This window comes from Ctenocephalides felis, unplaced genomic scaffold, assembly GCF_003426905.1.
Source record: "Ctenocephalides felis isolate EL2017-DRISC unplaced genomic scaffold, ASM342690v1 CF-g0.4_SCAFFOLD_01604, whole genome shotgun sequence".
NCBI classification, from domain to species: domain Eukaryota; kingdom Metazoa; phylum Arthropoda; class Insecta; order Siphonaptera; family Pulicidae; genus Ctenocephalides; species Ctenocephalides felis.
In genome coordinates, this window is record NW_020537758.1 from 37,240,817 (window position 1) to 37,256,791 (window position 15,975).

At 26.5% G+C, this 15,975-nt stretch overlaps 1 protein-coding gene across 1 annotated transcript in view; it reads right to left on the reverse strand.

The window, feature by feature from the left end:
- Nucleotides 1–5,145: 5,145 nt before the first annotated feature.
- The window catches only part of LOC113372910 (carbonic anhydrase-related protein 10-like), a gene marked incomplete at its 5' end in the record, with an annotated part of 55,096 nt that continues 44,266 nt past the window's right edge, over nucleotides 5,146–15,975 (reverse strand). Inside the window, 3 exons of the mRNA XM_026613246.1 lie at nucleotides 5,146–5,222; nucleotides 5,327–5,372; nucleotides 7,050–7,187. Of these exons, the coding sequence (XP_026469031.1) occupies nucleotides 5,200–5,222; nucleotides 5,327–5,372; nucleotides 7,050–7,187 (207 nt within the window). The remainder of the gene's footprint in view (nucleotides 5,223–5,326; nucleotides 5,373–7,049; nucleotides 7,188–15,975) is intronic.

Genomic DNA, 15,975 nt, shown 5'->3' on the forward strand with positions numbered 1-15,975 from the left:
TATACACACACAGATATATACACACACACATATATATATATATATATATATATATATAAAGTGGCTTTATTATTTGGATCATCCTATCAACGATAATTCATCTTGCGTTAATTAAGTCTGCCTACGTCTGTTTGCAGATAGTTGTGTGTTGTCTGGTAAATTATATTACAACATGTTGCATTTTAGATTTTAGATTGAGAATTTATTTAAATACTATACATTTTATAATATAAAATATATCTTGAAAACGCACTAAAGGTAATCATTCTTGCGTTCGAAATTCGTAAAGAAGATAAAGAATTTTGAAATCGGGCTAAAGGTAATCATTTTTGTGTTTGTTTCTAGAAATTTAAATATAAAGGAACAGAATGTTAAAAATAGACTTATATTAATCATTCTCATGTTTATTTGTTTGTTAAGAATTCTGAAATCTGACTAAAGGTGATCTTTTTCGAGATTTTTCTTTGATCATGATTTAAATATTAAAAGTAAAGAATTTTGAAATCGGACTGAAGGTAATCATTCTCTTATCTGTTTATTCAAAATTTATATATTACTAAATTTAAGTATTGTAAATTGTTGACAAATTTTAGAAAAATAGGAAAAAACACATCCCTAAAATTATGAACTAACTACGAATTTTGATAAGCATAGTACGATAGTTATTTGTTTGATTAATGTTATGTAGAAACCTGACTTGGTTTAGTAGGCAGTAAAATTAAAATTAAAACCTATTTATTTATTTATTTAAGTATTCATAAGCAACCCGTAATCAATAATAATAAATATTATTTCAAGCTCTTGTCAAGCTTATTCATAATTAATACTTAAAGGAAAGTAATTTTATAATATTCATAGTTGCTGCACGATTTTTGTTTCTAAAAACAAGCTGAAAATTCTTGCACAAGGTTAAAAGTTATACTGATTTAAAACCGTAGAAATTAAATTAATAAAATAGGAATAAAAATCAAGTTGAAATATATAATATACAGGGCGTTCCAGAATTCACCATCCAGCTGAGGTAATCCGTGTAGTTCGCAAGGTGGAGCAAATTAACTCAAATTTAATTTAAGTGTGGCATGATTTTTTATACATAAGCAAAAAAGTGTATCAAAAATATCGATGTCTAATAAAATCATCATTGGATTGCAAATTATCGATATTTAATTAAATCCGCCAACCTAATTATATCAAAACATTAATAAAAGCGTTGCAGCACAACCGTCAAACTGAACAAAGCAATTATTTATGGAAAAGCTCTCTAAGAAGCTTTCAAACAATCTCGAGCAATGATCAATCTGTGACCATTTTTTGGTCATTGCAGTTAGTAGTTATTAACCTACATAATATTCCTAGAACCAAACAAAAATAATGATTAAGACAATTAGCAAATATATGAATTTAATATTTAGATATCTGATAGATATCTTTAAATATTTGACAGGAATAAAACGACAAAAACTTTGTAAAAAATATGATTATTTGGTTACAAATTAATGTGAAATAGTATTAATTGCTAGTTATTCATTACGAATATGAAATACCTATTCGAATATATATTTTTAGAAAAATTATTTTTAAAATTTTTTATTTTGCTTGTCCATAACTATAAAAATGAATTTTGGTTATCTACTCTGCTTCCAGTACAATGACCACAACGGTCGTGTCGGCTTATTTATTTTATTTTTCGTTTTTTTAGGATGTTTTCAGGCACGCCGAATCCTATTTTGTTTTACGAGAATATAGTGTCACCTAAGTACTATTAAGGGAAGTTTCGCACTGGCCGCATTTGATTATACGAAGCAATTTCGCATCAAGAATCATGATGATTTTATTCTTTTTTTCTCTGTATAAAAGCAAATGAAACCAACTTGCATATATTTGTTTTGTAGAAAATTTATGCAACTGAATACATATACATATTAAATACAACACGAGCAACTTTTTGATTAATCAATTTTTAGTCTTGGCGAAGTGGTGAAATAATTTAGTCTTGGTGCGATTGCGATTTGCTTCTAAATTTACTATTTAAATATGTACTATATATGTATATATTATATATATATATATATATATATATATATTAGGGTGGTCCTTTTCGAATTTCTTTGCACCCAAGAGAGCCAATGCTTCCAAATGAATAAAAAATGAATCTCTAATAGTATTAGCTCTTGATATAATCATTTAGATAGAGTGCACGCCAATTGAAAATTTCTTATATTTGTTATTAACATACGTCAATAAGTAAATTTTTGCGACATCTGTACAGTATTCGCGAATTCAAATATTATGACACATAAGAATATTTATGAGCCACTTAACTTAACTCTTATTACGTTAGGTAGGTTCTTTTGAATCAATAGATAAAAAGTATTAAGTAATCAATACATCGATTGCAAAATGATTTGTTTAAAATAAAATTTTTAAAATTAAATAAATCATTTGTTTTTTATACATTTTTATCAGTGATGATTGTGTTAAAATTCATTTAATTGTTTTTTATTTAATTTTGATTATTTCACTCAATTTGATATTATTCCAAACTATATGTCGATAAGTTGTTCAAAATAAAATTGAATTTATATTAAAATCTATGAAGTTAAAAAGAGTAGTTAGTTGAATATCACGTACCTTAAAGAATCCAGAAGAATGCACAAATGTGAAATTTATATGGTATATCTAGCTGAAGTATAAGAAAAACAAACAAAATAAATAAAACTTTATTATAATTTGAGGATTGTCATATAATACATAATGCAATTTATAATTCCAATTTACATTTATTAGTGATAATTTTGTTAAAATTCATTTAATTGATTTTTTTTTAATTTAAATTATTTCTCTCAACTTGATATTTTTCCAGACTATTTGTTGACAACGTTCAAGATAAAATTGAATTCATATTAAAATTTATGAAAAGTAATTAGTTGAATATCACGTACCTTAAAGAATCCAGAAGAATGCACAATTGTGAAATTTTTATTTTTATGGTATATCTAGCTGAAATATAAGTAAACAAAAAAATAAATAAAACTTCTTTATAATTTGAGGATTGTCATATAATACATAATGCAATTTATAATACCAATTTACATTACAGTTTGACATCCAAATCATTGCAAAATAATTTAATAGCATTTTTTAGAAAATTAAAACATAATTTTTCATATGGTTAGAAGGAAAGCATTATGATTTTTGGAAATAACAAGACTATATCAGTTATACAATAACTGAAAAATATCTTTTCAACTCTTTCTCAATTCCTCAATATTGAGATTTCATTAAAACCGTTGATTGAAAATATTTTCTCGCATTTATCAATAATTTACAATGGTTTTAATAACCATTTTATTCTATTTCATATAATATATTCCAAGTTTCATATAAACATATATACACTAGTCTAAGATTTATCTAAAAGCTTAAGAATTTTGCAGAGAAATGCCACTTCAAGGATAGCATTCATTTTTAAGTAACACTTTTTTTATAATTTCATTAATAGCTTTAATTTAGTTAAACCACGATATGTCAGGATAGCAAAACTAGCAGGAGTTTATTTTAATATAGAATACATACATTTAATAATTTGAAAAATAAAAAAATCAATTTAATTGAATTATGATAATTTTCATAAGAGATACAGATATCCATGAAATATAGTTATTTTATTTAATGTTGTATAATTATTTATAAAAATACGAAATTTGTTTTCCAATTAACAATAGGAAGTATCAGTATAAAACCTAATTTTATATAGTTGTTTGTTCACCCAAGGATTCACGTTTTTTAAAAATATTTTTAATTAAATATTTAAATAATGAACGCCATGAAGTATTATAATTGATTAAAAATGAGATAAAATAAAACATGTTAATATAAGTTATTATTGATTGGGTAAATAAAATATTAATTATGTTACAACATATATCTAAAACATTTGTATAATTTGGAAAAACTTTCTCTATTTTTTCTCTTTTATTCTGAATTATAGCCGTCAAAAACTATATTTTAAATTTTGATTAAATTTATTTTTATTAGTAAGTTTTTGTTGAAATAAATTTTATTTATTTTTTTATTTTATTGTTTAATAACTTTCTGAGTTTTGCTAACATGATGAATTATAATTTAGGATTTAATTTTCCACCAGAAAATTTCTCATTTAGTTTTCGTCAAATTAGTAAAATGTATGTATCCATTATTATCTATAAAACTCGAAATTAACAAGAATATCGTCAGTATAAGAAGTTTTAGTATAGTTTCCTCATAATCTATATTTATAGTCTTATGTACAGTTTTATCTAAGATTTATCTACTTATAAAGCATCTGTTTACCATAGTAAAAAGTCATTTGGCCTAGAAGATTTTTAATAGCAATTTTTTTCTTGAATTCATGATATGTTTAGCTGTTTTATATTTTGCCCTAAATTGAAAGTATATGTATATACACTTTTATATACATATATGTATAGTTATATCACATAACAAACATGGTACACACATTGCGATACTATATTATACTTTTATACTAAAGCTAGTAAAGAAAATTTTTGAAACATTCTGATTTAATGTGAACTAAAAAATATTTATAAATAATTTAGTTTGATTTGTTTTTAAAAGTTAAAGAATCTTGGTGGTGATCAAAGTATTTATATTGCTCGTCAGATTTAGAATGCATCCTTAATAAGTAAAATAAAATTGAATATTTGGAAATTTAATTTAATTAGAGTTAGAATAATTTTTTTAAAGTTTTCAGTTATTACTTAAAAAAAATCTTAAGTGACATCGTTAATGTTAAAACACAGGATTAGACAACCGTTAAGAAAAAACTATGATTTTTAATCCATAATAAAAAATTTGGAGCAATTTTCGGGATTAAATATTTTAATTCCTTAATAAATTTATTTATATTTTTAGCATATAAGCGTTATGTTTCTGCATTAAAATATATATATAATTAAATATATTTTCAATAGTATCACTAACACATTTTGTACAGTTTCGCATATATTTCAGCATTCGATAGCATTTTTCTTACTAGAACATTCACATATGTCACTGAAACTATCAAGAGCTCACTAAAACGCATTCAATACACATTGCTTAAACTAAACTTTACATATTTTTTATTTTAAATAATTATTTAATGTTCTGTAGACATCTAGTCACCAATAACTTAACATTTTCACAATAAACACCATCTCAATGTTGTTTCCAACTATTTGCTGCATGAAAAAAATCAATTTAAAGAACATGTTAGAGATATTAAAAAAATTATTTGTGATCGTAATATATAATTATATATCAAATTTGGGTAAAAATTATTTACCTCTATAATGAACGTCTTTGTACATCGTTGGACAGACTTTTCCTCCCTGAAACAAATATTATTTTGCTAAGTATCAGAGAAATAAAATAAAAATTATTGTCGAAAATAAATATCCAATTTTTTATTTTTTTTTATTACATTGCCTTCTATCAGTACATTATCATTAACATGAATATCTGTTTTTATATTTCAAACAAACGCAAAGAGCAAATTACAAAAATGCACATTTATAGCACTTTTTTAGAGAAAGGCTATTATTATTTTTTGTAAAAATTGGTTTGATTGATGGATGAGTTAATTTCTTAAAAATTAGAAAAATTGAAGCATTATTGAAATGTTTAATCTGCTAAATTAATTAATCAGGTAAAGAATAGACAAATTTCACTCTTCATAACAGGAGTTCCAACAAAACCACTAATATGTATAAAACTTGAATTATATTTATATTGCAAGTATTATGAAATTTGAGTTATACAATTTTGGGTAACACTTGTGATAAATAAAAATATGTATACAAAAAATAATGGCATTTTTATACAAATAATGCATCCAAAAAAACTCTAACAAAGGAATAAATATTATAATTACGTTAAATTTTTCAGAACCAAATATAACCATTTTACACTATCACGTACTCGTATATGATAACTGAATTATTTAAAATGCAATAAACTCAAATAAAATTATTACATTTTCGATGTCAGGTCATCGATTCATATCAGCTAAATAACTTAGAAAAAAAATTGGGCGATAGAAAATAACTTCTCTGATTCAGTCTTAAAAATTGGATCCTTTTCCCAACTCTCCATACTTTCCTATAGGTATTTTGTGAATCGATATCTTAACCGTTTTCCCGTGAAAATGTGGCAATTTATTCTAAAAGCATTTGTATGCATTTAAGTGCATAAAGTTTGGCAATAACTCAGTAGATTGTATCGATGCAAGAATTTAACTCAATGTTGTACAGTACTTTATGGAATTCTTTCTGGCAAACGCGTAAATAGCGAAATGTTAAATCGAACAAAAATATCCAATTTACTGCGACACCTAAGAGGAACAACTTTGGAAATTTCTCATTTGAACATTTACCAATGCACTTCTTGAATAAATCGAAACACAAGTAAATATTTGAACTGTGATGTAAGGTTTGAAAGTAAGAAATAAATCCGCATACAGCTTGGTTAAAATTTTCTTTGGAATTATACTTGGAAACGCTTGTTCTAAATTAAGTCCTTCCATTTAATTTTAAAGTTTTACACAATTGATAATTTTTCGTTCGTTAGTAACAATTTATTGAAATCAAATGTGTATTTATATGCACTGATAATATTTTTGTTGATTAAAAACAAATTGCAATAGTATTGTATAAAAATCAAGTGCTAATTATTTTACCCGCACATGTTATCCTAAAAGGAATCTATATGGAATTCTCATCAATCATCCATCAGTAATAATTTAAGCTATGAGATATTTGCATATATTTTGTTTAATGAGAAATACCCACATGACAAGGAATTTTGGATATTTGATTACTCATGTTTAATTGAGAATATTCTGAGAAGCTATTAATTTGTAGAATATAAAAAAGGGAATATACCTGGGTAATGATAAGGAGAAAGAATCATCAAATATAATAGCTGAAATCTATAAAAATTGCGTCATTTTTAGCGTTTGAAATTTTCACCAAAAATATTTGTTAATAATAATAATAATATGCACTTACTTGCGTGTGTTTTACTTTGAAATCTATATTTGTCCGAACAGGCCTGTGCCAAAGAGGTTGAGGAGGTCTGTAATTGTTTCCAAGTGGCGCTTTTGGGTGTTCTGGTCCACCTTGCATTAATCTTCTCAGACCATGCAACTGAAAAAAAATAAAAAAATGTATATAAATAATTTGAAAAAATTAATTATTGTATGTATTTTATAACTCATTGGATCACTCATAATACAAATTTATTTGTTGACTTAATGTTAATCTGTTACTGAATGGGATACGCTTCGATTAACTTCAATATATGATGAAAAAAGTAGTAGAAATTTATATTAAATTTGAGTATTTAATCTAATCATTTACGTTATGAATATGAAAAAATTAATTTCAAGACTGCTTCATTAAGGCGAAACGAAATTATTGATTTTATACAAGGTCATCTGAGGTGTGGCCAACGGGCTATTCCTCGTAATTCAAGATAACTCTTTTTTTCCAATATCCATTAGTCGCCATCTTGGAAGACTGAAGGCAATAATAATGAATTATGACCATCGACAAAAGTTTACGTACTGGAAATTTTCACTGGAAAAACATTTTATATATAGTTATATTTATAGATCTATATAAAAAGTAAATGCCAAGTATGTTGCACGATCGAAGATCATAATTGAGTTAAAGGTCAATTTCAACATTGTAATGGATATTTATTTGATTTATTTGATAGCACTAAAATTCGTTATCTCATATTATATTCAAATTTTCTGAACAATATTTGTTGGTTAACGTTACTTTATACCAAGTGGGAAAATAATTAAAATTATTAAAGGTAACCTAACATCAATTACTCAAATGGCCACCTAGAATGTGGTGCACATTCGACATACAAAATGTAAATTCTTTTTTAAGCCTCGCATTATAAATTTTACACTGGCTTATGATATCACCTTAAAAATATTGACTAATTAAGCAAGTTATGGTTTAAATAAAAAGTTATTATGAAGTAGCGAGATACATTTTCACATATATTTTTTTTAACTATTCAATTCATACGAAACTTGATTAAGTGATCTACATTCTAACTAAATTTTGATCGGATTTGTCTTATTGCTTATAAATATACAAATTTATAGAGTAAGAAAGATATTAGTTTTAAATTTTTCTTATAGCTCTAAATGAAATAGTAACCAAACATTTTTGGTCATATTATTATTTGAAACTATTATTTGAACTTTGTGTTGTTTTATATTTAATATATTATATTTTTTGTATCATTTTTTTACCTATCAATTGTCTTGATTAACAAAAATGAATTATAGCACAAAAAAAAAATTTCTTGCGCCATATTAATCTAAAATTTGCATGTATATTTATTGCTTATAAGTCTCAGAACTTATGATGGTCAGTGTATGTATGTAGTCTATATATATAAATGATCTCCAATTATTTTCAAGCAATTTGATACAATTGGACTATCACAGTAATAGTATCACCTTTGTCAAGAATATGCTTTAGTTCAAATCTAAGTAGATATTAATAAATTAGACTATTCACACATATCCTAGCTTATGATGATTATTTGACGCATAACATAGATAATATATTTGTGAATAAATAAATTTTAAAAATTTTCACATAGGTGTTCCTAGGACTGTAGTTAGTCCCTGGCTCCGCAATAAGGAAGGCCCAGGTTTGATGCTGCGGTTCAGACAAATGAGATGAAAAATTAGTGATATTGATTTATACTTGAAAATGTAGATGACAATATCGTAAAAGTAGCCATAATAAGGCAAATTCTAATAAAAGAAGTATCAAATTTAGATAGACCAACCAGTTAGATGTCTTCTCAAAAAAGAAACTGAGTTAAGAAGTATCTGACTGTTTCTGACTGCTATTCGAAACAGGAATGAGCTAAATGGAAACCTGCCATCAAAATAGCCAATGAGCCAAATCTGTGTCATGACCGTATCAAACAGTGTTTTAAAAATGCCGATAAAAACTATGTACCCGGTCAAATCACGTACAAAATTCAAAATTCACCTTATATATCGAATTCCATTCGTAAAGTGTATACCGTGTCAAAAACGTTAAAAATATCTGAATTCGACGTTTGTATTTTTCGAGTATGCTTCAAAGCGTTCGAATCGGATCGCACGGACGCGTTTTAGTCGCTGATAATGCGAATATCTCGTTATTCGATCGTATTTATATGCCAAGCATCAAAATGATGTAAACATATTTACACAAACATCTAAAGGATCAATAAGCAATACTGATGAAGTTTCCATATCTAATATCTGTGTTTGCGTTTAGGATGTTTATCCAAGTACGCAGATTGCTTGATAATATAAATCTTTGTAGCGAATTATGTTTCCGGGAAGATTGACGAAATAAAATGTTCAAATACGATATAAATCGGGCTATAACCGGTCGGGTTTAAATATAATTTAATTTCTGATTTTCATCAATGGGCAAGAAATTCTTAATCCTAATTAAATCCAGTCAATACAGGTTAAAAGTTACTCAAATATCTAGTACTCCAGAGTCTGGCACTCGAAGTGTAACCAATTGAAAAAGTCATAAATTCAGTTTGGAAAATTACTTTTACTCGATTAAAATTTAAAGTACATAATGTGTAAAAATAATATAAAATTTAAAAACAATTCACTTTTGCTCGATATGACCACCTTTTGCTTTGACTATGGCCTTTAGAAGGTCCAAAAACGAATAGGAACATTTTGAAACTTGGTATATTTCAGGTTATCATTTGCAGAGATCCGAGATTTGCAGGAAGTTTCGTAAGAACCATTGAAAGGTTTTGAATTGCGATGAATGGTAAAGATAAGTAGATATCTAGATATGGTGGCACCAAGTCTCAAGTGGACAAATATTAAGAAAAAAGGATTAGTTGCAAGTAAATTCAGATCGGTCTCGGTATTGCAAAGATAAAAGTTGCTACAGCATGCTGTTAAAATATTACAAATGATTGAGAATTTATGATATCAGACGAAATATAAGAAAAATTCTTGGATAAAATAGAAATGTTATGATAATGCTATGTTACGAGGCTATAATGATGTGAGTTAGTAATCATAAATTATCACAATGCTATGTTTTTGCTATACAATTAGACGTTATATACACAAAATCTAACCTTCAAAACGCAGTATCGTCAAATAATTTTATTATGAGTACAACTTTCTGATGTCAGTAAATTTGATCATAAGTGCAACTTTCTGATGTACAAGTGAATTTTAAATCTGTGTAAGCAGATGTTTGATATGAGCCAAAGAGCATTTGTCACAAAGCTACACAAAATTATATTCACTTCGAATATTTTTTGAAGATTTGGACAATATCATAACGTCCCAAAGCTCTATATATGCGAGTAGCCAAAACTAGATCTGTTGCCAAATAACAATTTTATACTAAGCGCAACTTTCTGATATCTGCAAGTTGTATCATTACTGCAACCTTCTGATGTAAAAGTAACTTTTAGGTCTGTGTAAGCAGATGTTTGATATGCACCAAAGAGCATTTGTCAGAGTATATAAAATTACATTCAGATGGAATATTTTTTGTAGATTTGGATCATATTACTCGAAATATACCAGCAGCTAAAAATTGATGTGTTAGTCTAAATACGGCCGATCATCAAATTTCTTTTGGATCATATCTTTGAGTCTATCCTAGGCCATCATCTCTCGATTCTAGTTGTGGAATATTGGGTATTTAGGTATAGTTTGCAAATGTTTGTTTAGATTAATAGCCGCCCCTGTGGCGTGCAAATATACCCATCAAAAGCACAACGGAATTGTCTAGCATGCCCGGTGCCAGGACTTCATGATTTACTCGACGGCGATGCATGTACGAAGATCTATTAGGCGAATGGTTCGACGATCATATTTGGGTACACAGACTGACTGAATTGATTTAATTTAGTTGTACAATCATTTATATTATATCCAAAATGAGAATAATATCTATACTATACAACATTACAAGTTTGAACATAGCATACACTTCTGGTCCTAACCAAAAAAAAAAAACAAAAAAAATGCTACATCTCACACTTATAAAGATTGATAGAGTTATTTTTAGAGCTTTATTTTTTCACTCGAAATTTTTCATTAATAAAATTATCATGTATTTTACAGTTTAAAAATTCTGATTAAATAAACCAACAAGCTAATCAGTCATCCAAATTCATTAGCAAACTCCTTGATAACAGAGAACTATCCAACAAGACTGAAAAGAAAAGCGCCACTGGATTTAAGCCATCATCTCTCCTGATAAAAAATAGAAATAACTTAATCATTATTTATAAGAAATTATTTAATAAGTGAATAGTTAAAATTATATAATTATCAATAAAATATTGTGAATTTTATATCGAATGGAAAAACAACTACTGAGTTGTTTTTTTACAACATGCCCTTGTAGTATCCAGTGTCCTTTTTTGGCCGACTATTGCAAATTCATCAAATTCATTGAATGTCCTTAACTGGACAGTTGTAAATAGAAGAGATAATGAAAAAAAAATGAACCAACGTTTGATTAAACTTGCTAACACATTTTAGAATATTTTTTATAAAGAAGAGTCTCTCATAGTCGACTTATTTTAAAAATTTTAAATTCATAATTCACCAACGAGGCGTAATTCTCGAAAACTTGGGGTGCTCTAGAGTTTTGTTGTTCTTTTTTGCCGTGGTTCTAAAAATGTTATTAATGACTCCAAACTTTAAATGAACATGAAAATTAACAACACCAACTAAAAAATAGTCAAAATTTTACGAAAGCTCTAGGTTACACTTAAATGCTGATAATTTTCAAACAAGCTGAGATAATTTACTTTCTAATTTTTCACCCAGTTTCGGATTGACGTCAAATTTTGGGACACCCTGTATACTGAAAGTAATTTCGTGAATAGTTTAAATTGTTATCAATTCCCAAAGATGATCTTCTAAACTTTAGAATATCGTCATAAAGCTGCGCAAATATTGAAACACTATTGATTAAATTTGATGCAGTGAATACTTTCTTAAATTTAGTGGATTACTTATATCAACATAAAATAATTATCGGAGTGTTGTATTGTTCATATATAACATTTAATGAAATATTTATTTTCAAATTATTAACAACTACGCACTAAATTGCTTGATAAATTATTATTTTTATCCATATTGCCCAATATTTATCTGACTTATTGATTTCAAAAAATACTCTAATACGATCTTTTCTATATTTATTAAAATGCATTTATAGATAGTAGAAGTTATCAAATTCGCGCTCTTTAAACGATAAGTTTTATTTATTTTATTTTAATAAATATTTTATTGAGTCCTTAGTGAATGAGTTTGATGGGCGCATTAAATCGCAGCAAATTTTATGAAGTAGTATATTTTATTACTGCAGTAATTTTTATAACGGTTATTAAATGCACTTATAAATAGAGTTAAATTTATAAGCACAAGTTTCAAATAATACCACCTATTTCCCCGTTTGGTAAACTCTAAAATTTATTGAAAATTTTATTTATCATGTTGCAAACAAGGTTAAATTGTAATTAACTTGTTTAGTTAATCACAAGATATTTTATTAAGCCCATATCCATTTAAAGGGTAAAATTTCATTACTGTCCATTTATATATGTAAAGCTTAATTCATCATTTCCCACATGTTTTCCTCAAATTATGAAAAGAAAATTATAAACAGATTAAAGTTTCGCAAAGGTTTAAATTTTGTTTATTTACAGAATATTTTTTTTACAAAATTTATATATTCTGTAAACACCAGTCTACGTTCGGAGCTTTTCTAACAAATGGTCATTATTAGTGTAAAATGTTGATTAGGACTTTAATGTGAATTATATCGCTTTGAGGCATTTTATGCATAAATAGATATTGGAAAAATAAATTATTCCTACTAAGTTAAATTGAATATGTTCTCTATTAAATCTATCTATCTATCTATTTTCTATTAAATCACAATTAAATTTAAATGAAGAATTAACTGTGATGAATACTTTTGCTACACGATTTAACCACCGCCTTTTAAGACATGTTTATTTTGAAATCTTGAAATCAAGTTCGAAGAACACTTCATGACAAATTTTATTACTTTATTACCATGGTAATAATGGTTGCAACTACTTCAAGTTGTATGTAGTAATTGTAATAAAGAAATAATCGCCTAATTGTTGTGTTCAGCAACCACAATTTTTTTTCCAAATTATCTAACAAATAATCCCTATCAGTAGTTTTAATTAGTAGGTACTTTACTATGAATTATATCATCCTAAAATAATTTCTAAAATAGTTGTTACCTATTAATAAGTTAAATTATTATCAATTCCCGCCGGTGATCTCCTCATACCACAGCCACAAAATAACAAATAATTTGACAAATTGTTTGATAAGCATTTTACTACTAATTTGGTTACAACAAAAGTTTCATATTCTATTTATTAGAAGTTGTAAATATTATTAGATAACAATAATTATTTACAAAATTTATATGTTCTGCAAACATCAGCCTACCTTCGGCGCCTTTCTAACGAATGATCGTTATTAGTGTAAAAATTTGATTAAGACTTTAATGTAATTCATATCATTCTGAAAAAAATAAATTATTGAAAAAAAATAATAATTCCCATTAAATCAAAATGAATTTCCACTATGCTTTTAAGCACAATTAAATTTAAACAAAGAATGAACTAAAATGAAAACTTTTGCTACACGATTTAGCCACTGTCTGCTAAGAAATATTTATTCTAAAATCTTGTAATCCATTTCGAAGAACATTTTATTAGAAATTTTATTACTACAATAGGTTCTATTAGTTGCAACTACTTAAGTTGTATGTAGTAATTGTAATAAAGAAATAATCGACTAATTGTTGTGTTCAGCAGCCACAAGTATTTTTTCCAAATTATCTAATGAGCAATCCCTGTCAGTAGGTACTTTTCTATGAATTATATCATAGAATATAAATTTTAAAAACTATTCCTAAACAGTCGTTAACTATTAGTAAGTTAAATTATAATCAATTCCCGCCGGTGATCTCCTAAAATCACAGCCGCAAAATAACAAATTGCAGAATAGCGCGGCTCGCCCCACGCTATTTCTCCACCGCCTCCACGGGGAACGTACGAATTCGTGCTATAGCGGAGTTAATTAGCAATTACCGTGCTTAAGGCATGAAAATAATTAAAATTAGTTTCTAAATTTAACGTCGCATTCGGTCGGATTTTGACGAGATTGCCAGCCGCGGCGCAGGTGAAATTGCAACCGCTTTACATGGATCAGGGATGGAAAATCGGATTTCGACTCAGGATTAATACACCTATTATTCATATGTAACGTGTGATAAAATTAAAAATTTTATTTAAAATTTAAAGGGTGAGGCATGAAGGTTGAATTTTAATTTTATTAATTATACTGTCTATACTAAATGAACTACATGACAATACACAACATATATCAAACAAACAACTTCGAAGTATGTTCAGTAAAATTTCCAGTTCATTCTCAATTAAAGTAATATGTTTATTAACTTTCTGTAGGGTAAGTTATAATAATCGCAAAAAAATCAAAAATAAATTTCTTTTGTTTGATATTTCGATTTTACGCAGTTAACATATCGCGATTGCTTTAAATAAAAGTTCAAAATTTCCAAAATATTTTAGTTTAAAAAAAAAAAATTTTTTTTAAAAAAGGTCAATGTTCACTCAATATTTTTAATATTATTGAATATTATTCCCAAATATTATTTTCGCAAAATCAAAATCGCAAAAAAATTTATTTTAATTTCAAAAATCTATTTTTTTTCAAAAAATCTAAAAAATATGAATCTTTTTGAAAAAAATAATTATTTGTACGTGAAGTTACAGCAATTTGCTTTAAGACACGATTTGCTTTGAGACTCCACAAGGTTTTTTACTATTTTGTCATCTGACCCTTTTTGCCCAATGGGAAAGTAAGGAGGGATAGCCAGGGAAGCAATTTAAAAATATATTTTTAAAGGTAATTTTAAAGAATTTTAAAAAAATAATAGCTTTATTTTTTAATCAATGCAGAAAATAGGTAAATTTCACAAATACATTTTAACAGAGATAACACTGTATATAACCTTGATCTAGTATTTCAGATATATTCATCAGCAAAGTTAGAATAACTATTTATTTAATTTATCTCTTCTAAAATTGCTTTTTCTAAATTATTTTGCTTTTTTATTCACTGTTTTTTATTGCTTAAACCTTAGCCAGGATAATGGTTTAGTTGGTCTTTTTTACCCCATCCACGTGTAAGCTATTGTGTAGGTTATATAAAAAAACGATTGAATCTAACCTAAAATTAAATATATATATATATATATATATATATATATATATATATATATGTATATATAAAAATAAGAGCTTGTAAAATAAACAACAGCGCTCACAACCAAAACACCAACGACGGAAGAAAATATATTATATATTAAATATAATATATTTATATTTAATATATATCTATATATTGAATATATATAGAATTATTAAGAATTTTCAAATACTGCCATTTATCTCCCAATTGCGACATCATATGAATCAGGTGATTGCTGTTTTTTTGCCCTCATTTTTCAAATATTGTTGATAAAAATTTCTTAACTTTCCTTGTCTTTTTTAGATATTGGTTAGCCCCAATCTACTAAAATTTTATATGGTGCTATAATAATTTCTAAACCTCATTTACATTTCAATATTTTAACAATTATTATTCTCGACCCTGGTTTGAGGTAAACGACGAATTATAGAAGGAACGAATAATAATTTTACATGTGAATTGCTTCATATTTGAGCTTTATGGATCGGCTTGGGTTTCCTCGGTGAAGCGATTTAATTTCGTTTAAAATTTATATTTGCTTGCTGATGTATAATATGAATATATATTAA